Source organism: Trematomus bernacchii, unplaced genomic scaffold (assembly GCF_902827165.1).
Source record: "Trematomus bernacchii unplaced genomic scaffold, fTreBer1.1, whole genome shotgun sequence".
Lineage (NCBI taxonomy): Eukaryota > Metazoa > Chordata > Actinopteri > Perciformes > Nototheniidae > Trematomus > Trematomus bernacchii.
Genome location: NW_022987646.1, coordinates 339,028 through 364,983, shown reverse-complemented (window position 1 = coordinate 364,983; position 25,956 = coordinate 339,028). Strand labels below are relative to the sequence as shown.

Sequence of the window (25,956 nt, the reverse complement as noted above, 5' to 3'; positions counted from 1 at the left end):
TGCTCTCATGTTAATTATATCACTCTTCTAACTCTCAGCGAAACAGCTGAGGTCAAACCAAAAGTGAGTTTTCTTTATCATTCTATATTCAGTCTTTAGGCAATGGAACTACTCTCTTTACTTTACATTTCAGGAAAAACGGTGCCAAAAGACTAAATAGAGTATGATAAGAACAATTGATGTATCTCAGAAACATCAAGCTACTAAATGAAGCGCTTGGTATCTAAGAACATTATGTTCTTTATATCAATCAGAACGCATTTGCATTTTTCCTTTTCATGCTAAATATAGTCTTTGGGCACAAATGGGTAAACGTTTTTCTCCTTAAAACCCAAGTGATGAAGACTCTTCTTCTCCTCTTCCTCAGCTGCGGTATCAGAAGTGTCTGGTGGCTCGGCCGCCCCCCCAACGCGCCGGCTCCTCCTCCTCCTCCTCCTCTTCGCCCTCTGCGGACTCAGTGACCCGCCGGGTGACCACCAGCGTGAAGCGGGGCGTCCTGTCTCTCATAGACACTCTGAAAACCAAGAAACAGCCCTCAGAACTCCCCCAGCAATGACCGTCACCGTGGCAACTGCACACCTGGACGCCACTCACACACTGTCGCCACGACAACACCTAATCAGTACCAGCCATGGTAACCAACGATGTACATACATGTTAACAAACACCACCGCAGATGAAGGAGAAGAACAATCCTTCAGTCCGCCTGATAATATTTAAAAAGATTACAAGAAAACTCCTGATTCGTGAGGAGGAATTAAAAAGCTGGTGTCAGTGATCGACCTTTGACCTTTGACCGCTGCTGTGTCTATGTGTAAACCACCTGCTGGCTTCATATGCCCTCACTGTATGTGGATTTGGTGATGGAAAACGAATTAAAACACTCGACAAACACGGATCAGGATTAGAAAATAAGAAAAAGATAACATTTCTATTAAGAAAAGGTTTATGGAACCACTCATCGGTGCCCTCCATTTTCTTTCATGCTATGTCTCTCAATGTAAAAACATCCATCAGCACAGTAAGAGCATTCGACTGGACGCCTGAGACACCAAACCACGGGAGCCTTCTAGGACAGAAAAGATGTCGACATGCTGTCTAGGGATTTTAAAAGAAGAAAAGAAACCAAGACCTGCCAACACGCTCCATTCCACCAAACGGCATTGAAATATGTTGTCCCTTCGATGTGCGTCAGACTTAAAACACACATCCCCGCGAGGATGATTGAAATGATTGTAATAATGAAGTGTATGTAAATGATTGTATGTAGGAAGAGAACATTTAGGGCACAAAACGTGTAGATATGAGGGACAGATGAGATGTTGGTGACAGGAAATGAGACAGATGTGGGTTTTGATTTTGCATGTTTTCTTGATGGGGTATTGTTTTAAGCTAATGAGTTAAAAAAGGTCTCGTAAGAAGAGTGGTAAAACACACGATGCTCTTAGCACAACTCATCTTAATTTGACCATGACTGGATTTTTTATTTGGCCTTTTTCTGACCCATACCTGAGTAAAAGGTTACTCTCAGCTCAATTTACAGAATCACATTTAAAGATTGTAAGTCAACACATGTTGCTTTCCATTACTGATGGATACATAAATCAGCAAACCAAATGTAATCATTTGTAATGTATTTTGAAGCTTTTAATTAGTTAAGATTGTAAGTTTTTGCATCAATTATAAAGAAAGTAAGTTTTTAATGTTCAAGAATGTTACATTGCTTTGTCAAACTTAACATTTCCTCAGGAATCTTTATGCATACACCTAAGACTTACAGTATGTGGTAGCAGGGAAACCCAGATCCAGGCTTTGACTTAGGCAGACGAGTGGCAGTGTTATCAAATATTTCCCAAGGGTAATCTGTGTAAGGGTTCACTTTATTCTCTCTTCCTCTGTAAATCCAGCCAGTCTACTCCCACTCACAAAGAAAAAACACACACACACACACATGCGCACATACAGCAGTAGGAGAAAGAGTCTGCTGTCACACTGCGTCTGTAGCTCGTGGCTACAACCTGCACTCCACATGAACTCTGGGAATGCAGTTCGATCTGAATGGAAAAGACACACACACACACAAAGAGAAAGATGCTCTAAATCATTTCAGTTCTGTTCTTCACTCATCTCGACACCATGTAAATGTAATCTGTTGTGACAATAAATGCATTACCAAAAAGAAAAGAGTAGCTTCTTGAGTACGTCCTTTTAATTCTCGGGTCAGTGGAGCTCTATGTAAAAGCTATTCATCACGTAGTGACATCGTCCGAGCCTTATTAATATACGCAATCTGATTATATTCTGACCGTGGCAGGTTGTTTCGTTAAGGCACACAAAGACACTATAAAAATGACATTGCGGTAATGAGAAGTATTAATGGCTCTAGAAAGCGTTCAAGGAGACGTTTCACATGTTCTTTGTAATTTGGCAGATCAACAACATTGTGTGTATGCTTGTGTTCGATTTGAATGCTAGTGACTTTGGATAAGTAAGCATTTGGCACAAAAGTTCATTCTCAATACTTTTTTATATTTCTGTTTCTGAGCTCAAAACAGAGGCCGGGATTTGACCATAGCATCCTTGGAGAGACCCCCACTGGAACGGGACAGGGGGGCGCTCTGGGCGGGGTCCCTCCACTTGTTGTAGTTGGGATGAGCTGGAAAGAAGCTGGGGAAATGAATGGTGGGCAGGACGAGCACCACGGGCTTCAGCGGCTCCTGGGGGGGTCTGCGGGTACGGACCGCTGGGGTCGGAGGAGGGGGGGTGGGGGGAGTTGCCGAATGCGTCCTGGGGGAAGAAGTTGGGATGTCCAATATTGGGGAGAGGCTTCTTTTGGGTGTGATGTTTCCTGGTTTGGTGGAAGAGAAGGAGCTGGACCCGGTGTTCTTTGAGACCTGCACGCGCATTGCGTTGGCTTTTCCTGAAGGACAAAACAAATGAGAAAAAATGTTGTAAATGAGCACATTTTAGGACCAAATTCCCTGTTTGTTCCACTTTTTTATTTTATTAAAAGGCCTATCAGTATTTTGCTGCGAATTGGAATAAGATTGATACCACTCTCATAATGATATAAACATGTAGCTAAAAGTAGCTCAATGTTTCTGTTTCATAATACAACTGACTTAAGATATGCAGTAACCTCGCTCACCTTGCAGTGACGGCCGCCTGTTAGTAAACTCCTTTCCACACAAACTAGTGCTGTTGCTGCCCTTGGTCTCCTGGTTCTTTACAGCAGAGAACTGAGGCTGAGAGTTGGGAACATGGCTTGTTTTTTTCATCCTGTTGGTGTGTCCGTGATGTTCTTTTTTGGTGCCGATCCTTTCCAGTATGCCTTTAGCATTTGCTCTGACAATCACGTCCTGTGGGGCCTCTTTGACCACTGGCTCAGGCTGTTGGAAAGTAAAAGACAAAAGCAATGTTTTTTGTTTTTATTTTGACGTGACCTAATCTTTTTAAGGTTCAAAACGTATTAATGAATGAAACATTTTGTTTACTAAAGCATACAGCAATAAGACCTCACTAACCAAAACCTCAAATGTCATTAACATTGTTCTTCTAATAAGACATCTGGTGGCATCATAAGAGAACTGTATGCTGACACAAGGATTTATCTGCCCTAAAAAGTACCTTTATCATTTATTCAAATAGTTTAGGCACTAAGGAGAATATGTATCAATAATTAATGGTTATACTAAAAATAAATGTGTTTACCTTGCCGAACACATTTGAATAAATGTTATTGCTGCTGCACAACACATGTTATATTGTTAAAGGAGAAGAGCAGAGCCACCGTGTCCTTGCTGCTGGCTGCAGGGTCACCTGCTGTCTCAGCAGACCACACAGCAGCTCCTGCTCTCCTCAACGCCTGAATTATTCACAAGCGCAGTGTACACTACGGGGACATGCAGCCTGTGTGGGTTTATGTGTGTATCTTGTTTTTAAGTGCTTGCTCCTAATTTAATTTAATGCATATATATGTTTGTGTAAGCTGTACTTTTATGTACACAGGCAGATGTGCATGCTGGTAGGTGTACCAGTCAGAGTTCCCGTTAGAATATTTTTTTGCCGGTCAACATGTCCGTTAAAGTTGAAATCTTCCGGACAAAATTAGATAAGTGCCGGTTAAAGGTCTTCTTTGTTATTTATTGAGCTTTAAAACAAATTGATATGATTCGACATTAAACAAACTAATTATAGTAGATTAACTACATTATTCAAAAGTGTACAGTAATTTACAAAAACGCGGGAATAATAAACGGAGCGCTCTCTCCTTCTCCTGACAGCCCGTCAGTATCATGCAGCTCGCGGATCCAGTAATGAGTGACCCGACAGTAAAACTAAACATATCTATAACTAGTTAGGTAGTTTGAGAGGTAATTAAAATAGCTACGTGTGATTTTCTAACCTGAAGTGTGTTTTGCTCTGCTCGCCGCTGCAGGGGATCATGCAGAGCTGCGTGTCGACTCGTCAGCAGCAGCCGATCTCTCTCTCCTGTCAGATTAGACTTTACTCGCATTTATGTCCATATCGATCAGATCTAGCTAGTTCTAGCTAATGATATGACTACCTGCTTGTTAAAAGACACCTAAACAATAAGCGTCGCTATGCAACCGGATGAGGCCACAAAGTATAGCGCAGCATTATGCATTTGTTTACATGCCCACCGGAACCCCGAGGCATTACCAACAGATCAACGCACAATCAACCCATACAGGACATCTCTTTCTCCACATTAAGTGTTAGACATTAGAATTGACAATTTTTGTCTGTCACATACTCTTTTGTCTGTCACATACTATTCTTGTCTGTCACATAAGTGGCGCAACTGATGCGGTATTGCGCTAAGGGAAAATTATTTTGACCGGACATTTTGACCGGAGAGATTTAGATTTGCCGGACTTCAGCATATTTTACCGGTCATTGTCCGGTAATTACCGGCTAACGGGAACTCTGGTACCAGTGCATTTTGCAGAATATGGATGTAGTTATTTGTGTTGATACACTCTGTACACACAGGTAAACAGGCTTCAGAAGCTCCACTGTAATGCAGTCTTTGGTGGACGCTCTGAACTTCATTGAAGCTAACTCATACAGACAGGGGCCGCTGAATTATTCAACAGACACTCTCCCTTGCCTCCCTCGCCTCCCTTTCTTCCCCCTTACCCCTGCACTTCCTCCCCATCTCCACTAACCAACTATGCCATACTCTGCAAATCTCTCATTTCCTTCTAGACTTTGCCAAACTTAGCTGCCACAGTGTAGCCTGAAGAAATCTGGAGGGCACTCAGAGCGCAGATCACTGCCATGCCGTATATTGCAATGTTAATGAAAGTAAAAAATAGGTTGAGTTTTCGCCCCCATGTTTCAGTTCTGCTCCTTCCTTGGCCCATGCTACACCCTTTCACTAAGTTCCATGAATAACAGTCCAGTCTCGGTGGATGTAACAAATCAAAATGGAAGTATTGGGTTCTGAATCCTTTATGAATTTGGTTGAAATTCATAATTCAGAGTTTGGGAACTTTAAGAAGAGAGTCTACTTTCTCTGGAAATAAGGCCAGAAACACATTATTTGACTCTTCATCATTTCCAGCTGTTTCTGAGAGCTCATAAATAATTTTACTGTTACCACTATGACAGTCGATGTTAGCCAGACAGCATTCAAACACTTATATAATTGCCATTTTTATGGCGCTTTTCAAAGTGCCACAATAACTTTTGATTAGCTGAGTTTATTGTAGGTAGGGAGAAAAAAAATCCAGTTTGAGGCGCCATTACAGCAGTTTGATTATCTTTTCATTCCTGTCTGCGGAGGTATAAAACATGATGAATGGCCCGAAAGCAACAGACACACAGTGCGAGAGCGCTCCGTCACACCCAGTGGGAGTGAGATGGCTTAATAACCCTGCGCAGGAATCAAAAGCATAAGAGCATATTAAATATTGTGACGGAGCGTGTCGTAAACGTGGCTGTTTTGTTGATTATGAGGATGTGGGGAAGCCCGGTCAAACAGACTTGTCCAGAGGAGGAGAGAGGGTTAACCAGAGGTGTTAAAAGGGAAAAGAGATTGAGTTTGGCTAAAATAAGAAAACTGCGAGAGAGACTTGTCACATGACAAAACAATAAAGCCGGAGACAGAGTGCTTTCCAATGAAATATGTTCATAAAAGAGTCACAAAATGTATGAGGAAGCTCATTTTAGAAACTACATTGCTACAATAAAGTCAAACCCGTTAAAGACACTTCTATTGTGTCTCATTTCTGAGTTTCATTCATTCAAACAAAAAAGTGGATTGTACTTGTTGTTCTTTTTTTGGTAAGACTGCTCTCTCTCTGCTCTAAAGCAAACCTCCCCCCCTCACTCCTCTCATCTCATCCTCCTTCTATTGATTTCTATTTCTAAAGCTTTTTTTCCAATTCATCTTTCTCTCTCGGTGGCAGATTACACTCGAAGAAGTCGCCTGCGTTTGAGACCCAACATTCTAGTTTTTATTCTAGCAGCTTTTTTTTTGTTCTTCACTTTTTTCTGGTTAGGGGTTTGACCAAGTACCTGTCACAGCCCGCTCCTTTTGACCTGATCTCAACTTCTGTGTTCTGGTTCCCAAATCGCCTTACCCTTTCTGCCCAAACAAAAAGACATCCTTATCTCTGTCTCCTTTTCGACAATACGTTTCCTAGTGGATAAATAGTTTTTGATAGATAGCGCATTGTAACTGCTTGATCATATTTCCCACTCTTGTCTCAGGGCTCACTTATCAAACCTCTGTCCCTCTGTCTCCGTTCTGTCCACACCTGGGTGTTTTATGACAGAGCCAACCGCCGGGGGGATTTTCAGGACTCAAGTACGAAAGTGAAGGACGAGTTAGTTCTTCAGCAGACATAACGGATGAGTGAGTCAGTGAAAACACTTTCACTGAAAAATATAGCAGTCAGCCAAATGACACACCAGAAAGGTCAGGTCCAGGGCTAATGTAAGACCAGGCGGCTTGCTGAGCTAAATGCTAATCAAGCTAAAGTGTTCCCTGCTTGTCTCTTTGTTTGTCTCACTGCCTGAGAGCCATAGCAGCAGTAGCTCTAGACCAGGGGTCTCCAACCTTTCTTCATCTGAGAGCTACTTTCAAAAAATGAAAGTGGCCAAGAGCTACTTGCATCACATCGCTTACATTTATTCACATAGCCCTCATCAGTTGAATTAAGCTATACTTTTGTACACGTGTGAAATTGCAATACCTAAAGCTTATCAAAAATAAGGTCCAAGAAAACGAAGATTTCTCACATATTATTATGGCCCACATAATAAGTACATCACTGAACATTCACATAAGTGTCCTTAATCACCACCTTACAAGCATTTCACTCTTTTGTTAGTGAGATGAATGGCACTGCATGCAGTCCACCATAGAGGTGTATGCTGGAGTCATAGAATAGAGTCATTTAAATGTTCATCAGTTGGTCTTGTTCTGTATTTAGATTTCATTCATGTCAGAAAAAGCTGCTTCACAAAGGTATGTAGAACAGAACCAAATAAAGCAGACATTTTCAGTGCTGCTTGGTGAATGTTCTATAGTTTTCGGGGTCTACAAGGCTCCAGAAATGTTGTGAGTTTTGCTGAGACTTAAGCTGAACATTATTTTGGAGATCTCCACAGGATTGACACTGAACAGTTGTTCAGCCATCTTTTTCTTCTTCTTCTTCGTCTTGACATTAAATTATAAACCATAATAAATTAATTGTATAGGTCTAGCCTCCCTATATCTGTGTGTGAAAATGGTTCCATCCTCAAAAACAAAAAACTAATACTTCTGCAGTCTAGCTGCAGCTTCTAGCTACAGTCTTCTGTTAAAAAAAAAGACACTGAATGTCTTGAATGCATCACACACAGGACTTGAGTCTGAAAACAGCAGGAGTATTTACAATAGCATTATAAAAACAAAAATAGTGCATGTGGGTGCACACTTACATTCTCTGTCTTACTGTTACATAAATCCCATGAATGTATGAGATTAAGTTAGCTTCATCATATCTCAATCAGTGATTAAGTGAATAATAAAGTTTCTATCGGGTCACTATCAGCCTGTCACTCATTATTTTCAGGGAGGGGGCGGGGTTTGGAGGAACGGAGAGGAGACGGTGATCGCGGAAGCTTTCCTCCTGCCTTCACAAACTTTACACAAGTATTTATCAACTGAAAATAGCAAGAGGACATTCATACTCTGCAATCCAAGACTTGATTAAATCCACCAAAAACCTGACATGACGATAACGAGTGTTTTTCAAAAAACACAAATCCCTCCCTGTGTGTCTCTGACGCGCAGCGACAGGGCCTGATTCAGAGCGGGTCATTCTGCTGTTAGTTCTGGACTGGTGCTGGTGGAGAAAGCAGACTGCTCCGTGTGTGTTGTCGCTGTGCTGCTGTCACGTCTGTTCCTTGATCTCTGCGTCACCGACCATTTGATATTCGTGTGACAGAAAAAATTCTAAAATAAAAAAACGTTATTGTCCAGCCGCGGCCGAAAAATCAATAAGCAACCTTACTACGCTATAATCAATAATCGAGCGGCGAGCTACTGAAAAGCTGCCCGCGAGCTACCGGTAGCTCGCGATCGACGTGTTGGAGAGCCCTGCTCTAGACCAATGGCGCTGTCCGTTGACTGATTTGTAATTGGCACTTCTTCTCTAAATCCCGCCCCTCTGTCAGTTTTGTCACCAATCTTTTTACACTTTGCTTTCAAAGTGACCCAAATCGATGCAGTCTGAGGTCCACACACTATGATTCCTGCATCACTCCTCCTTTCTGATGGTCATATTGTGGTCACTTAATCAAAGATTAAAATGCTGAATTGACCCTTGACATCTTGAGGTAGATAAGTCTAGTGTTGAGAGAACATCCTTTCTTTGTCAGTACCTCAGCCTTTCTCTGTGAGGTTTCTGTTAAAGATATGCTTACCTCTTTACTGAGAACAGCCAGAAAGCAGCCATTGCTCTGTTCTGAGGGCTCCAACATGAAGAAGGGCTCTGTTTCCTCTGGGCCCGCTGCATCGTCAGGAATACTGAACGGGGATGGAGAAAGCCTAGAGAAAAAACACATACAAAACGGGAAAATACACTGCACAAAAACACACTGTGGGACCCAGGTAGCCCTCAAAAACACATCCTGGCTCCTAGATGTTGGAATGAGCTCCTCATTGACATCAGGACAGCAGAAACTCTGCATATCCTCCGTAGCAAACTGAAAACGCATCTGTTTCAATTGTACCTTGGCAATATATTTTTGAGAAAACAAAGCTAATTTAAGCTGTGTAACTAATTCACCAGCACTTAAAATGGTATGACTTGCTTGAAGTGAATATATCTGCACTTTCCTAGTTATTCGGAGTTTGAATCTTTATGGTTTTTCCCCTTATTGTAAATCAAATGAAATGAAATGTAATGTATTCAAGTAAATGCACTATTTATTTGACATGCTTTGCTTTATACTGTATGGTGTGTTTGGTTATCTTAGCAAAGACAGAGTGATGCATAACAATAATATGAATTATGTTTTATTTATTCGGCGTTGGCTGAACACCAGGCCAGCTTTCAGTAGGAAAAGGAGTAAGACTTGGTACAATCAGATCTACAGGAGTGGTAAAGTTCAACAAGTCGTAGGTTCTTTAAACCCCACACATAAAGAACGTCTTTGAAAAGAGAAGCTGTCTGAACAATGTTTTTCTCCTGCTTTCTCACAGCTTTTAGAGACATAAAATAGCCCCTTTGATTATTTTTCCTCCCTGAGTTCCAGCATGAGATGAGCTGAAACTTTGACAGAAGCGTGTCTGGAGGGAAACAGACAAACAACCCAGCAGGCTGACAGACAGCGAGGCAAACAGACACAGAAAGACAACGACAGGAACAGAAGCAGAGAGGGCACCGGGGGGGTACTGGGGTACAGAGACTGGAGGCTGACCTGAAGTTTGCTTGTTTGGGTTCCCCCTCCTGCTCTGAGCGGGCCTTGGCGTGCTCCAGTGCTCTGCTCACTACCTCTTCATTCTCCTCTTTGTATGATGAACAGGTTGAGTACACCACTGACAAAACCCTCGGAACTAAACGAAACATAAGCATGACATCAACATTTGGCATGTATTATGTAGATAGTTCTTTAAATTATCTGTGTTTTGCACTTTAAATCTGAAGATATGTGACAAATAAAACCAATACAGTGAAATAAAGATGCTTGATTGACATTATAACAACATCCTACTTATAATATGTCCAATAGAAGCAGAAAAACCAACACATATTCAGGCAATAAGCATTTTCCTCTCTTATGAATGACAATTAAATGGGATTATTCCAGCTGAGCCATCCTGCTCATCAAGCGCCCTTTGAAGGAATGAAAATTAATTCCTCAGTACCCTATGTGTATATACGTGGCTCATTTTATCCAACTGCTGCTGGCTTGTAGATTTGTAGAGCTATTGGTAATTAGATTTCTTTTTTATGCTCACTAATTATAGCCAGAGAGAAACAATTAGCGCCAAGCTGATAAGAAATAAAACCTGCTCAGATGTGGCAAATCGGTACCAAACTAAATGTGAAATATCACCTCTAAGGAAGCGGAACTCAGTCATAAAGACGAGACGACTGAGGGAGAAACATTTGACTCTTCAGACGTCCCGAAAACACACCCGTAAAAGGCTTTAGAGGTGTGTTAAAAGCGTGTGTGAGCGTCTGTCTGTGCGTGTGCTTATCTAGAGTCGGTGAAACGAAACCATCGACTCAACCAAGCCAAAGCACTCGATACACACCCATCATTAATTAACACTCCTATTAGAAAGTATCTACACGGGCTACAACGTAGAAGAGGGCTGATCGATGGCAGTGTGATTCGAGGAGCTGCTTTTCATAGCCCCTAACAGACAGACTCCAACTGCTCGATGAACATGACCAACACGGAGAGAGGAGCGCTGAATACAAGATGGACTGCAGCTAATGAGGGAACATCATGAACGCAGCTACATGCCTTAGAATACCATCAAATGCAGCATATAAAATAACAAAGAGAAAAAGACTTGACTGTGACACCTGCAGAGAATCGGCATTATGTTACTTAGCAATAGAGCGGTGCAGTGATGACGTATTTTTGTAGGCCGACCCCGAAATAAGCTGCGCATGGGCTCCCTCGACAAAAAAAGCAATGGGATTTCTCCATAGGATTTTGGAATATTGTAAAAAATAAGATTAGTGGAAAACGAACCTGTTTGATAAATGCACGTTTTGTTCAGCCGGATAATCTCCACATGTCTACCCTACTTTTATAATTTTCTAATCATAAATCTAATCGCCAGAAGCAAAATGCTAACGCTATGCTATCAACGAACTACAGCAAAGTACAGCAGGGTCGCATGACTTCAACGTCACGCCAACTTAAAGGTAGGGTAGGTAAGTTTGAGAAACCGGCTCGAGATACACTTTTTGTTATATTCCATGGAATGCTCTTAACATCCCGATAGCAATGAATATCTTAAGTGCTTTGACAAAAAATCCATAAAAAAATGTCATCTGTGGAAGCCGTAATACTGTAAAAAAGCACGACCAATCATTTTAGCCGGCCCGGCTAAAATAACTGGATGGCCTACCTCCCTGTCAGCCTTCCATCTGTGCACAAACTTATCTCGTGCCCTCATTGGTCATGTGCGCGTTTGTGTGTGTTGGAGGAGGGGCTCTATAAGGAAGTGGCAGATTTTCTCCGGTTGTGTATTTTCAAATTCTAGCGATCTCGAGCTGGTTTCTCAAACTTACCTACCCTACCTTTAAGATCGATATTCAAAAATACATATTCAAAATTGTGCAAGTTGAAGCGTTTGTTTTAACAGTTTGCAAGAGCGCAGGTACTTGCTTTCAAGCAGAACAGGGAAAACACACTTAGCGGGAGTGTTACGTGTTCGGCGTAATGACGTACAACTTCTGTAGTCCTATTCAGCCACTTGTTAACAACCATCGTTTTTCAGACACGTAAACTCTTCAAAAATCACCAGTGGGGTCACTGCTGATGTATTTAATGTCGTAGAATAACACGTGATCTGTCTCTTCAATTTGTGTCAACCACAGACCTTATTTCCAGCTATTTTCCAAAAACTAGTTCAAATAACCCGTTGACTCAGAGACGAGGGAACCGGAAGTGGTCAAATGCTAACTCACCTCCGGGTTTTAGGACTCGTTCCTGCACCACTTTTATATGAGGTCCCTCTGTCATATACTGTTCTATAGAATGTTTTTAATACTAGGCATAATAACTTATCAGTGGCTTAAAATAAGCGAGGGATGCTGCAGGAGATTGTTGCTGACTGGCACAGAGCAACATTCCTAATTAAGACTCAGACGACCTCCCAGGGATCCCACAGGCTTCAGTCTAATGGCGTACCAGATTAGATCATTAGGAAGGATAAGCTCCATTGTGTCAGATAGGTGTGAGAGGCCTGAGCTCACATGTGTGCATGTCAACATCAGAGCAGGTGTTTCGACACTCACACTTCAAGGCATGATCAATATCCTTCCTCTGCTGGGCCACCAGAGCTTGCAGTCTGCTCGGGGCGATCGAGCCCTGAGATAAGTCCTGCAGCAGTTCTGTGTCTGAGGAAGAGCAGAATCTCCGTTTTATTAGCGTGGAGTTTGGTGAGCATTAGAACGGGTCATTTTTGTGAAAGTATAATATAATTGATATCCATATATGTAGATGAAAGGGATGCTTTGAAAGGTTCGCTAAAGGGTTCAGTTTGCAGACTGAAAGCTTTGTGTGTGGATGGTCAACAAGTATTTTCAAAACTTGATTAAACACAACTATAAAACGCGCAAATAGAAGTTTGAAAAACATAGAAATTCATCTTCTGATTAAACAGAAAAAGTATTGATAAATTAATGTTAATGCTTATCAATAAATGCGGCTGCACTAAAACTTTAAAATAACTTTAAATCGTTTTTGCATTACTTATTTACTTTTTGAAACAGACCTTTTTAAGTGTGTTGGAGTAGTAATAAGAGATGAATAGGGTTATGAATTTGCATAACTTGCATTCAATATTAATTGGTGTGTTTATTGTTTTGAAGTATTAACCGTTGTGAGTGCACTGAACACAGCATCTTATACAACTGTTTGTGCCTCTGTTCTATTTCAGCCATACACACCAGGATGTTATGTACACTAAATGACTACATGTATTTCTGAAATGTGTACAGATCACTATGTACCTCCATTCTCTTGCAGTATGAAGTCCACCGGGTTGCTGACTGCAGACACAGAGCACTTTGGGGTCAGCAGGATGACGCGCACCTTCTGCAGTCGCTTGTCATCGTTGTTCAAAGACTGGAAGACCTCTGGTATCAGCTTCACATCTGAGCAGAATGTGCATAGAGTTTACTGATAACCCGCATAATAACAACAACAACAAAAATGTTCTCAATGCTTAAAGTCTATTTACAGTGTCTATTTATTCATAGTAAAATACCGTGCCTGAAGGCATCTTTTGCAATTATTGCATTGTCAGCTGTGTAATACGCGCTTTATTGTTTCTCTAATGACTACAGTCGCTGAGATGCAGCAACCATTCGCATATTATATTTACATTCAGCTCAGGATATCAGAATACATTGGTTTTAGAGCATGCTTGTGAGCATTTGAAACTAACAATGATTTAACCAAGACTCGCCGTCTAAATACCCCAAATATTTGATGCATTTGGTCTTTAAAAAGCCTGACAAAATGTATCAAATATAATCATTTGACAGAGTAAACATTGCTGAAAAAAGCATATCCCGTTTCTCATTGTGTCTTTCATTGACGTAAAGGACACTGAATAAAGAGCTTCGGAGTGAAGAAAACAAAGACACAAACAGATGCTGCATTCATGGACACATGTTTTCCGTACTCCTGCAGCCCATGGCGGTGACGGCCTGCTGCAGCTCCTCCCTCTGAGCGTCTGTACGGTCACTGACACAAACGTAGACTGTGGGCCGGTTGCTGCCAACTCCTTTACGTTTCTCCGCAACCAGGGAGGCAGTGTGGGAGACGGTGAGGGCGGAGAAGCATCCCAACATAAGAACATCTCCTTCTTCTGGCAGCAGGGAGCACACGGCCTGTGGGCCCAGGCTGCAGGACTTATCCTACAGACACAATGAGTGAAAGCATTAGAGACCGTCAGCATAATATGTCTACATTCAGGTTTTCTGCACAGCGGCAACACTCTGCAAAAGGAGACACAGATTAAGATAGGAGATAGGAGATAGGAGAGGTGCTCTGTATGAAAGTTGTAAATGGAATTGAGGTGGGAATAGATGAGAGGGGTGAGGGAGCGTGGAACAGCTGTTGCAAAGCAGGTACGGAGGGGAGGCAAGGGGAGGAATACAGAGAAATGCTGAGAGTAACAGATCAGTCAGATTACAACAAAGATGTCCTTCAAACAGTGGGGTCCCTTCTGGAAATAGTATTGAATGATTCCCTGTGGGACCACCGGGCTGGCTTGAGTTTCATCAGTTAATATCCTTATGGTTGGTTTGTGAAGAAAGACAATCCAGGGTGGAGAAGAACAAGGACATTTGAACAGAGAGAAACTAGAGGAGAGAAAATCTAATAGAGAGGGAGAGGTTATTAATTAGGCAGGGGTGTGGAATATTTGTATGATTTAATTGTGTTGTGGTGCTGTGCGCGGCTTACAGTTTGCATGCAAGCTTGACTTTAATGGAGTAGAAAATAAATGATGATACCGCTCTCCCCCTCCCGGACTGGAGGATTCTTTATGAATCAAAGTGAGGAATGGCCCGATGAGAGGAACTAATGTGAAATATTTGTATCTGAGAAAACTAATCTTAGTTGGCATTAGGGGTCATTGTTATGATCAATTTGAGCAAGTCCATAATATCACAGGAGATTGATGGTGCTGAACAGATTCCCACAGCCATATCAAATCTGCAGAGAGGGGGGGGGGGGGGGGGGGGGGGGGGGGGTCTTGTCAGATGCCTCCTCTCTGTGAAGCTTGTACCTGGATGATGAGTTTGTGGTTGCTAAGCAGCTTGGTGGTGGACAGCTGAGCTTTGAGCTGAGCAGGGAACACCAGTATATCCCCACAGTGGGGATCCTGGCAGAAGGTCTCGCCCTCCAGCTGACCGATCGATTTCACCTGTGAGAATCCCGCACTCTTCAGCACACTTTGGACCTCATCAAGGCTGTAGGAGAGGACAGAGGAGAGGAGATTAGTGGAAGCCCAAGAGAGGGAAGGAGGGAAGAAGGTGAGAGGTGGAAGAGAGAGGAAGACTGTCATTATGGATAATAATAGAGCGTAGAATTGCTGTGTGGCCTTTTAAAAGACTTTAGCAGTAAAATGTGTTGTAAAAGCCATTCAAATACACACATGCGCACACACACACACACACATACACACACCACTAGTCCCAACAGGTGACCTTTACAGTCCTACAGCTGGCTGAGGGTTGTTGCTGATTGAATCTGTCCACAGCAGCAGGATTTACACCTAACTGAATCAGTCGGGGCGCCTGAGAGAACACACACTGGACCACACACACAGACACACACACACGCTCACACACACTGTCCAGTGGTTTAATTGGATGTCAGCTGTGCACCTAGCCCATAAAACATTGGACAGCACCCCAACTTAAAGGTCTCCGAGTAGATGCAGGTGTGTGTGTGTGTGTGTGTGTGTGGACATGCTTACACACACTTTATATGCTTACAGTGCATTCCTGGGTTTATGTACAGGTGTGCATGTACAGTACAGGTGTGTGTAATCTGCTCTGGCGAGGTGTGTGTGTTTGAGTGTGCTCAGCTTACCTGCTCTCCAGCGTGTTGACCCATGCGTAGAGTGGAAGGCTGCTTGATCTCTCCTGCTTCGTCTTCAAACTCTCCGGCAGGATACACTCGATGGACAGGAGATCATGTTTGATCCTGCAGCGCGCCAGAGAGGCTGCCAGCTTGGTTTTAAACCTGCGTCCAACACACACTCTATACCTTTAGTAAATCCACTCCAAGTTTGGGTTCTTTATTCCCTGTGTTGTTTTTCATATCTTACCTAAGGAGGTACTTCTCCACATCTCTGACTTCCTGTTCAATCTCGCTGTCCCGTTGACGTTCCCTTGGGAGAAACTTTCTGTCCTGGAAGTCGTAGAGCATGATGGCAACAAGGCACATCTGATCATCTGGCTAGAGCACGAGAAGAAATAAAGTATGGTTGATTGGTGACTTCTGTTTCAACAAGAGAGTCGAGAAGCTGCATAATATAACAAATCAGATTTTTCCTAAGATAACTGAGACACAAGAATTTAATAAGTGGATGGTCAGACCTCAAAGATCAGTTGCAGATAAGGTACAAGAACATCAAAATGTGCATAAAACCAACACAGCTTGACATTGGTTAATAGTGTAATTTGTTTGTGGTTACCTAATGAGGTGCACAGTGCTGTGATTCTCATTATTTGTATTCATTTGGAGACGTATATATCCACACACACTAGTCAGTATAACACCGTAGCTTACAGATGTCCTGCCATGACCCCACTGCTGCCACTTAATTAAACATAGGAGGAAGCTAAGTAATGTCTCTCCATCTCCTCCTCTGCATTATCTCAATCCATTCAGCGCTCTCCCCTGTCTCTCTCTCTCTCTCTCCCCCATCTCTATGTCTTTCTCTCTCTCACTCCACCTTTCTGTCCCTAAGGGTGGGAGAGGGCACCAGCCGCATTAGTGGCAGATGGTTGTTCCGCAGCAGCAACAGCTTGAAAACATTCTCACTACGGGCTAATGGGCCGAGAACAGGAACGCTACAAGGGTTCTGCTGCAGCGAAGGAATAGTCAATGCTTATATTCATTCCGGAGGCTTTCAATTTCAATTTTTGGGGAAAGGCGTTTCCAGAGACGGGAGTGTGGCGCTCCACTTTTCCTTTCTCTCACCTCATCCCCTCTGCCTTAAGTTCCACTTGTCCTTTACCAAGGTTAAACCCCATGGGTGTGGGGACCTCCCAGTCATTACGTTTCCTGGCAACAGCACCCCATGGAAAACAGGTCTCCAGTAAACATGCTGCTGTGCTGAGGCCTGCTATGAAATAAGAAATGAAGATGCCTCACTTTATTTAGACTTATTTTCAATTGAATGAAATGACCATGACATGGATTTGAAAACAAAGTTAGTGCTAAAGCTAAAGTGCTTAATAATAGATGGTAAAATTGCCCAGAAGAATGTAGACATAGTTAAAATCTAATATAGCCTTTTTACATAATGTCGCTATGGCTATTTCATGTGAAAAGTACCAGTGTACCTAATAGGTTTGCCTCACATCTACAATGTCACTCATTTCCGTCCTCCAAAGGATTAAGGCTTCATTTTCTCATTCAATTCTGATCAAAGGCGCCTCAGGCTCTCTCAGCATGCAGGTCTATCTATAACTTCATTTTTCATTCTTTTTTTTCTTCTTAATATCCTCATTGTACCCCCCCCCTTTCTCCAGCATGCTATCCCCGTCACCCACGTCTTTCTGCTCTCTCCATCAAGGTGAAACTTTATAGATTGCCCAGCAGTGTAAAAGGAGGTAAGATGTGAGCGCTGAAGTCTGTCTCATTGTGTATGGGCTTTATTGTCTCACTCGAGGGATGCAGAGTAACGACCTGCCACCAACACATAGGGAGACCCATTCATTTCACACGGGGCCATATTTCACAAGGCTACAGTGTGAGTGTGTGTGGGAGGGGGCAGGTTGCTTTGCAAAGTAATGTGTGTGTGTGTGTATGTTTCCATCTGAAGTAGACATTGGCTGTCTACAGTCTGTACACTCCAAGACAGATCGGTTTTCTGGTTAACAACTTCAGCATCACATTCTTGCGTTCATGACTCTTCTATCCTTTTATCCGCTACGTGCACACAAACTAGGTCTGTGCATGTTTTTATCACCATCCAGACAGTCTGAGAAGCAGCCTCCTCTTTCACAACTTCTTTTTATGTGGATTGAAAAATAAAGTAGGGCAAAAGTACATGCCAATCTCCTCCAGAGGATGCTTTTTCATTGAAGAAGCAGAACGTTCATCTCCTGCCTAACAGCCGCAGGTAGGGTGCTGTGCCGGGATTCTTTTTGTATGACTACGCAGCACAGACTTCGAATCGCTAATAACATTCAGCACACTGGTTCTAGGGACACATGTAGGATACACACTGTGCAGAATACACTCAGAAGCAACATCATCCAAACACAGTGCCCCTGGGTTGCTACTGCATTCTGATTTCATCCCTTATTATGGGGGGTTTGCTTGACAAAGGTAATAAAGACAAGGCCAGGAATATTCTGCCTCAAAGTACCTTTCAGATGTGTTACTCCAAGGGAGCAATTTGTCATTGATTAGGGAAGGGAATATGAAAGACACGAGGTGCTTTGTGAGTGGATGAAAGGAGAATATCAGTGCAATACGTCAATATTACTGCTACTGATTAGAGGTCTAGAGAAAAGAACAAAGGGTATGTGGAGTATAACAGCGGGTCATGAATATTGGAGAGCACTGAGTTAAAGCACTGTCAAAGGATTGTGAGCAAAAGGGTTCAGAAAAACAGCTCGAGGTAAACAACGCTGCAAACAAAGTGTCTAGCTATTCCCAGAATCAAAAGGATGTATAAATGAAATATAAATAAATACACCAATGGATTAAACATGTTTACTTGCCTTAAAGTATTGCTGTATTAAAATACATTGCTCCAAATGTACTGACTTACCATTGGCTGAGTGAGGTAAAAGCAGCTGTCAATCATGATGTCCTCCAGCAGCTCTTGATCTGTGCAGAAATGTAAAGTGATATAGAAGTGATTAGGCAGCATGGGAATGCGATGATAGGGATTTCCATTACTAATTATGTGTCTGAGTAATTACGATGCATATCTGGGCCATCTTTTATATCAATGTCTAATTATCCTGAAATAAGGCAGAAGAAATAAGTACTATCCATTACTGGTAATATGCTACAGAGGACAAATCTATATCTAATGATGTGAACGTGTCTAGAAAAAAATGGAGAAAATAGATTAGAACCAAGAGCAAGAGAGGCTCCTAGAGGCACCCCACATTTCATCTAAACGGATAATTTAATTAGATGGGGGGTTTAATTTGCCGTGATTAAACGCTTATTTTACGCTTAATTAGAGTTATTCTTAATTTTCATTCGCCTCATTTCTTTCATTTCTTTTGTCTGTGGTGGGGTGTGTGTCTGTTGTGGGCTGTGGGTAATTGAGGTACTTGTGACAATAAAGATATCTGAGGTAATACACAAGTCAAACATAACAGGCAAGCATTTATGTCAAACCCGACTATATCGTGCCTATGTTTGTATGACTTGTTATCTTCTTTATTTTATTCGACATGAACTGGTGACTTGATTGACAAACATGACTGTCTTATCATCCATTTTTATATTATAAACAAACAGGACATCGCGTGTAGAATCTTTGGGATATTACCTTTTCGTCCTTACTACACCAATGTATCTTAATCTAATCTGTCTGTGGCCTTCTGTATGAAATCGGGAAAGTACACTATACAATTTTAGAGGTTTTGAGCTGCCTATTGGATCTGTATATGGCTGTCATATCATAAAGGCAGCATCCTTCTGTCTAGCCTACAGGATGCTTTTTCTCTGAAGTCACACACAGACTTATCCCTTCCAATCCCATCTGTGAACAGTAGGCTTCCCTTTAAAACATGAGGGAGATGGAGATCTGGCAACATTATCCAATTTACCACGTCAGGATTTTAAAAACCGCTTCTTCCAAAGCCCCTCTGCGGGTACAGTGTTTGCTCATTACACACTGGAAATGGGCAAAAAGATAATTTCGCTAATGTGTTTCTAGTGAGGTTGAAATAAAGCCTTTTTGTTACTGCAGAGAGGTAAATAAAAGACGGTAATGAGGTGCATGTGTTTGAGTTAGTTGCAAGAACCCAGGGTTTCAACATCAATATGCTGGTGCACTTTGTTTGTGCACCACACGCGTGGTTTCCTTCTTGGTTCATTCTTATTCCTGACAGACAAACCTCTTAAACTGCAAAAATGAGTTGAGCCCAGCCTGTACGCTGAGACACCATGGAAACCACAGACACTGCTGTTAACTTATCACAACATCTCAAATCATGCCAAACTGTACCCTGGGTCTCAGCCAAATGCATGCTGGCGAAGAGAGTGTGTAGGTCAGGACAAACACACACAAACGTTTGCATGTGTGAAATAGAGCTTATCTTTAAGTGAGGAAACAAATGCACCTCATCAGAAGTGGTATCAGTTTTAGCAGGTTCAGGTCAATGGGGTTTTCAATAGTGGCTATTACTGCAGAAGGCCTTTAAGATAAGCCCAGAAGAGATACACACTCAGTGCACAACAGAGAGGCTCAGACCCCTGAGAGAGCCCCCGATGGCTGGGTCTGTAGATGGTCACACTCTTCCTGCATGCTTTAAAGCACACACAGTAGTTCGAGTAAAACACAGAAGTCCTAACTCTAGAATTTGACATAAAATAAAAACAAATTATAATTATTCTGACAAGAAAAAGCTTGAATCCTAAACCAGCAAGAGCCACTAGTTCAGTGTTGATGTTGTGTGGCTTCCAGGTATTCCACAATGAGCAGTGACTGATGTTGACTGCAGTCAAACAAATCCTCAGTGAAAGAGCCTGACCTGAATGCAGACTCCACTTCTCCTGGCCAGGTTTCTGTCTCACCATGTTCCGCATCAGTGCACCAGATTGCACATTAATCTAACAAAGGACCTTACCAAAAAAAGGGTACGTGCCTTAAAGTCACCTTTGGACTCAATGGCAAATCTATCTTACATATTATGCACCTGCTTTTATTCTAAATGTGCTGTGCCAAACTGGTGTTTGCTGTTCTGACTGTGGTCAAGGACAAAAATGTCTTTCTGGTCTCTTATGCTCTAAATCCAACACAAAGTGGTCCAAAGAATCTTTATAGTTGCACACAGACAATACAGCAGCCACTGTCATCTGACAAGGGCGTCTGGCAGCCCAGCTGGACAGTATGGACAATGAGGCAGAAATACTCAGAGGAGTAGCAGTGGAGACGGGAGAGAGAGGGAGGAGGAGGGGGGGGCGCTCTCATGGCCAGCAACAAGGTCAACTACTTTTGCCAGTAAATGTTCACTCAAAAATAACTTAACATAGCTTCATAACAACCGCACATCACCCTCAGGCCCTGAAGAACACAAGGGGAAACAAATCAACAGGAAATGAAACCTTGACAACATAAACTGCCTCTAGGTCAGTGATCAAGCACAGTCACTCACAACAGGATTTTTAAAAGAGGTCAAAGATACCAAAGCCCTGAAGATATAAAAAAGAGAACAAATGAAGTTATTGGAGACAGGGAAGAGAAGGCGAAACGACTTGACTGCTAATATTTCTCATTTGGCAGACTTCTGCTACGTCTTTGTCTACAAAATGCCACATCCAAGACACCAGGGAAAACATCAGCTCTAACTTCCGCTCCATTTTTTAGTATTGACAATAAATTACAGCAACGGTCAAGTCTGTGTCCTCAGCCAGTGGTGTGGAGCTTACTGAGGGTCTTTTTTGTTTTAAGCAAATAAGAGTTATAATCACACGATCAATACCAGAGCTCATTGGCATTTTGCTCTGCTTGTTTTCGCTGCTCAAGCATTTCTTCCTCAGGTGAACAACTGACCTCAGCTCAATTTTGCATCAGTCATTCCAAGGCAGTGCACAAATGATGTGTCTTGTGTGTATGTGTGTGTATAATGTGTGTGGCTGCCAGCATAGGTGTGTGTCACTTGCAAATCCATTTTTTTTGCACCCAGCAGTCAGGCTGCTCGTGGGAGGAGGAGGAGAGATTAACATTGGCTTCCAGGCTGTTCATTTCATCAGCACCCAATTTCCCCACACAGCCAGCGCAAGTGAATCTTACATGTGACCAAAATACTTATGTGATCATGCGATGTGATCAACGATCTCTATAGTCTCTATGATCAAAATCAAAAGATGTTCCATTGATTTGCTGTGCGATAACAACAGTAGAAACATAAACTGATTTAACCTCATTCCAAGGATAACTCCTACTTTGTTTTGTGAAGTGTTGTGTATGTAAAAAACTAATAGGTAAAGATCAATACATGTAACCAGTGCTGGTATCTGCCTATCCTGTAAGCTATAACAATAACATGCGAAGCTCCGAATCTGTTAAAGCTTGTTTCAGTACCCTATAGTGGCTGAAGCTTTAAAATGTACTAATTCTAGAACTGTCAGATGTGGGAGGGGGACCAAGAAGAAGAACTGTATGAGTCTAGCACTGATAAGACAGGGAATATTTGTCTTTGAAATAAGCGCATGTCTGTATAATGTATACATACTCTTATAGGTAGAAGAACATAGTGATGTATGACAACCATGTCCTGGCAATATGATCTTGAAGTTCTCTCTTATTAGTTTATCCTTAGCAATCTAGTTGATTTGACCTTGTAATGAGTGACCTACAGCTGAATAAATGATACTGCAGGTTACCGCAGCCTGGCCCAGCGATGATGGATATTTGAGGTGATCTGCATTAATTGTGGGATGTAAGCCTGAGGCTTTTCTAAGTCCATCGGAAAGATAGTGGGAAGGAAAGAAAACATTTGTGGCCACAAGGGTGTTCCTGCTACCTGACCTCTCTATCCACTGAGAACGTATTAAATCGATTCCAGCCAGCTTCCTGCACTGACAGTCGGCTCAGCTCTTCTACCTTATCGCCATGGTGATTACACACCCCTGTGACTTCGGCCACCCAGACCCCACCCGAGTCCCAGATAACAGATTATGTGCTGGATTGATTTGTAGACTCACTCTAAATTCCCCCTGGTCATTCAAGCGTTTTTTCTCTTCTACTTTTCCTTCATCAATCTATCTATATCCAATTCTACCTGTCAATTAATGTCCCCCGAGCTATTCATTCTGATGTGAAACGGCTCTTTGTTTGCCTGGAATCAAATAGGCTTCACTTGCAATTATCAACCTGATGGGAATGCTTGTTTTCATTTTTTATCATAACTTAATTTATTTCTGTGTCCTAAGGTGGTAAGTTAACTGTACAATTGTGGGTTTATCTTGTTTTGTTACAATACAATACAGCTTTATTTATATAGCACTTTAAACCTCCAGACCAAAGTGCTGTACAGTCAAATAAACAAAACATACAAAAAGTAACACAGCTCAGCTCACACACCATAAAACAAGTACAAGTAAAAACAATAGACAATTTAAAAGCAATAAAAGCAACGCTCTAAAAGATGTTAATACGCTAAGGAGAAGAGGTGGGTTTTAAGAAGCGATTTAAAAGCAGGCAGTGTGGCAGCCTGTCTGATGTGCAGGGGCAGATCGTTCCACAGTGTGGGAGCCGCTACAGAGAAGCAACGGCCCCCTCTGAGCTTTGACTTGGTTCTGGGCACGTTCAGGAGCAGTTGATCCGCTGACCTGAGAGGGCGGTTGGGCGTGTAAGGGTGTAGCAGCTCAGAAAGATATGGTGGGGTCATGCCATTTAGGGATTCAAAAGTAAACAAAAGGATTTTTAAATGATTCCTAAAATGTATTGCCAGCCAGTGGAGCGAAGCCAAAATGGGGGAAATGGTCATATTTCCGTGTGCCAGTTAAAAGCCTTGCTGCGGCATTTTGCACCCGCTGCGGCATTTTGCACCCGCTGCAGACGAGCGAGGGAGGACCCACTGACCCCCATGTAGAGAGAGTTACAGTAATCCAGCTGAGTGGTGACAAAGGCGTGGATTATTGTCTCAAACTGCTGTCTGGAGAGAAAAGGTTTTACTTTGGCTATAGCTGCCTCAGGTGATAAAAGCTTGTTTTTACCACAGATTTCATCTGACTCTTTGGTTGTTGTGAGTTCACTAAACCTTTACCTATCACCTATGTTGAAATGGTAAAAAGGTATTGAATCTTGAAATGAATCAACATAGATGGGGCTGAACATTCTTAGCTGATGTCCTCACTGAACAAGTTCTCCAAAACACAATATAAGTTTATAAAGTGTGTTGGTTTGTACATACCTGCAATGTTGACAGAGTAAAGAAAGATGGACGGTAAAAGGGAAAAACAGTTTAAACATGCAACAAACTTCACTCTTTCAGTCATCTACAAACTCACATTTCAGTGTATTGAAGGCCAGCTCGTAGGCTGTACGCATCTCCTCATCTTTGACTCTGGGTAGGGAGAGTCCTCTTCCTTTGCCATAACTCACCAACCGTTGGGCAGGGGGCTTCTCCAGGTGGTGATTCTGAAAGATGAATGATGCAAGCAGGTAGACTCTGTCCGGAAAACCCAGCTGACCTTGGCTGGTGGTCTGGAGCTCGGGAGAATTAGCTGGGATGTCACCTTCGGCTGGTTTATCTGGAGGTGTCAGGTCCTTGCTGCTTGAAATCTGGGAGCCAGCCTTTTGGTTCTTGCCCGTGGAAGAGCGATTGAGCCGCCCTCCAATATGTTTATTTCTCACCATCTTCTCCTATACTTTTTTCTCCCTTCCACCTGAAAATACACCAAGAAATCAAGAAACGAAAAAAAATTATGCATCCAGATAAATAGTCTACACTCAACGCTAACATTTATAACCTTGGTATACATTTTTGATTGATCACAAAGTAACTAAATACATTTACTCAAGGATTGCACTTAAGTACTTTTTTGACATAGTTGTACTCTACTTAAGTATTTAACATTATGCATTATACTTCTAATTGTACACATACAACAACACATGATATGCTGATATGATATAATGCAATACTGTACTACTAATCACCATCATTTCTAACTACAACACTAAAATGCTTTTGCATGCATGAAAAACAGGATAATATTATAACTATTATAATAAAATACTGTGAAAATATCCATTCTGCATAACGACTATTTTTACTTTTGATACTTGAAGTGTATTTAGCTGCTAATACTTCTGTACTTTATATTATTCTGAAACGTGTCTTTGTGCATAATTAGTATTTTTACTTTTGGTTCTTTTAGTACATTTTGATGTTAATACATTTGTACTTTAATCATTTTAAAATCACACCTTTTACTTATAGTGGAGTCTTTTAAGACCATAGTATTTGCACTTTACCTAAGGGATATGAGTACTTCTTCAACACTGTTTATCATCAATAACAGTCTATTTTCAGTTATTTACTTTGTTTATTTTAGCAAGGATGTCCTGTTGGTTAACAAGGTTGCATGACATTTTGACTAGGTAAGTAAGTTAACGTCAAACACCTAAGTAAATGTTGTGACATGGGTTAGTTAGTTATTAAATATACACCTGGCTGAACTTTTAGGAACTAAATATAACTGTGGTTCCGTTAGCTAACTCGGAATGGTTAGTTAAACTTAGCTTAAGTAGCTAACTAACCACGGCATTGCTTAAAGGTAACCAGGCTGACGATAGCAGTGGCGACCAAGGCAATATTCCCGTGTCAATCCGTTTACCTTATGAGAAGAGGATCCTCTTTTCCCCCCAGTAGATATATTCCAGGTATCCTGGGCTCTTCATATTGAAGTATGAACCGTTAGTTCTACTGTTGGTCCTTCTGTTAACCTTGACTCAACGCAGAGTTTTAACTGCCAATAAATCCCCACTAGTTATAAATCAGATCCGTTAGGAGGCGATGGGCGTCTCCACCGATGTGACCGATCCCCACCGCTCCTATCTTTATTTGAATGTGTTTCTGGTAAAGGAAAGTGTTTTAAGTCTTTAGTTAAAGAGCGTAGTGTTTCCACTTAAACCCAACGTTTCTAAATGTCCGTAAACATTGTGGAAGATTTTGGATTAGCGTGTTTCCGTCACCATGGCAACAACATGTTAATTTTAAGGTCCTGTTCTTCACGGATCCAAAAATGAATCTCTCTCAAAACACAGGATGTCCTCTGTGTCTATCTGTTTAC

The 25,956-nt window shown here is 41.9% G+C and overlaps 2 protein-coding genes across 8 annotated transcripts in view; one reads left to right on the top strand and one right to left on the bottom strand.

Moving 5' to 3' along the window:
* LOC117485500 (amyloid-beta A4 precursor protein-binding family B member 2) overlaps positions 1-2,179 on the top strand; it is a 34,323-nt gene extending 32,144 nt beyond the window's left edge. For all 7 annotated transcript variants that reach the window (XM_034134053.1, XM_034134054.1, XM_034134051.1 and 4 more), the window contains one exon: positions 368-2,179. In XM_034134053.1, the coding sequence (XP_033989944.1) occupies positions 368-556 (189 nt within the window). In that variant the 3' untranslated portion in view covers positions 557-2,179. The remainder of the gene's footprint in view (positions 1-367) is intronic.
* On the bottom strand, positions 1,468-25,702 carry LOC117485501 (putative methyltransferase NSUN7). Its single transcript, XM_034134058.1, has 13 exons — positions 25,501-25,702; positions 24,169-24,546; positions 18,740-18,798; positions 16,058-16,188; positions 15,820-15,972; positions 15,011-15,194; positions 13,901-14,135; positions 13,224-13,367; positions 12,507-12,608; positions 9,943-10,078; positions 8,944-9,067; positions 3,149-3,389; positions 1,468-2,920 (listed from the first exon to the last, which is right to left on the bottom strand). The coding sequence occupies exons 2-13, from the start codon at positions 24,515-24,517 to the stop codon at positions 2,547-2,549; spliced, it is 2,232 nt and encodes a 743-aa protein (XP_033989949.1). The 5' UTR covers positions 24,518-24,546; positions 25,501-25,702; the 3' UTR covers positions 1,468-2,546.
* Positions 25,703-25,956: the final 254 nt, after the last annotated feature.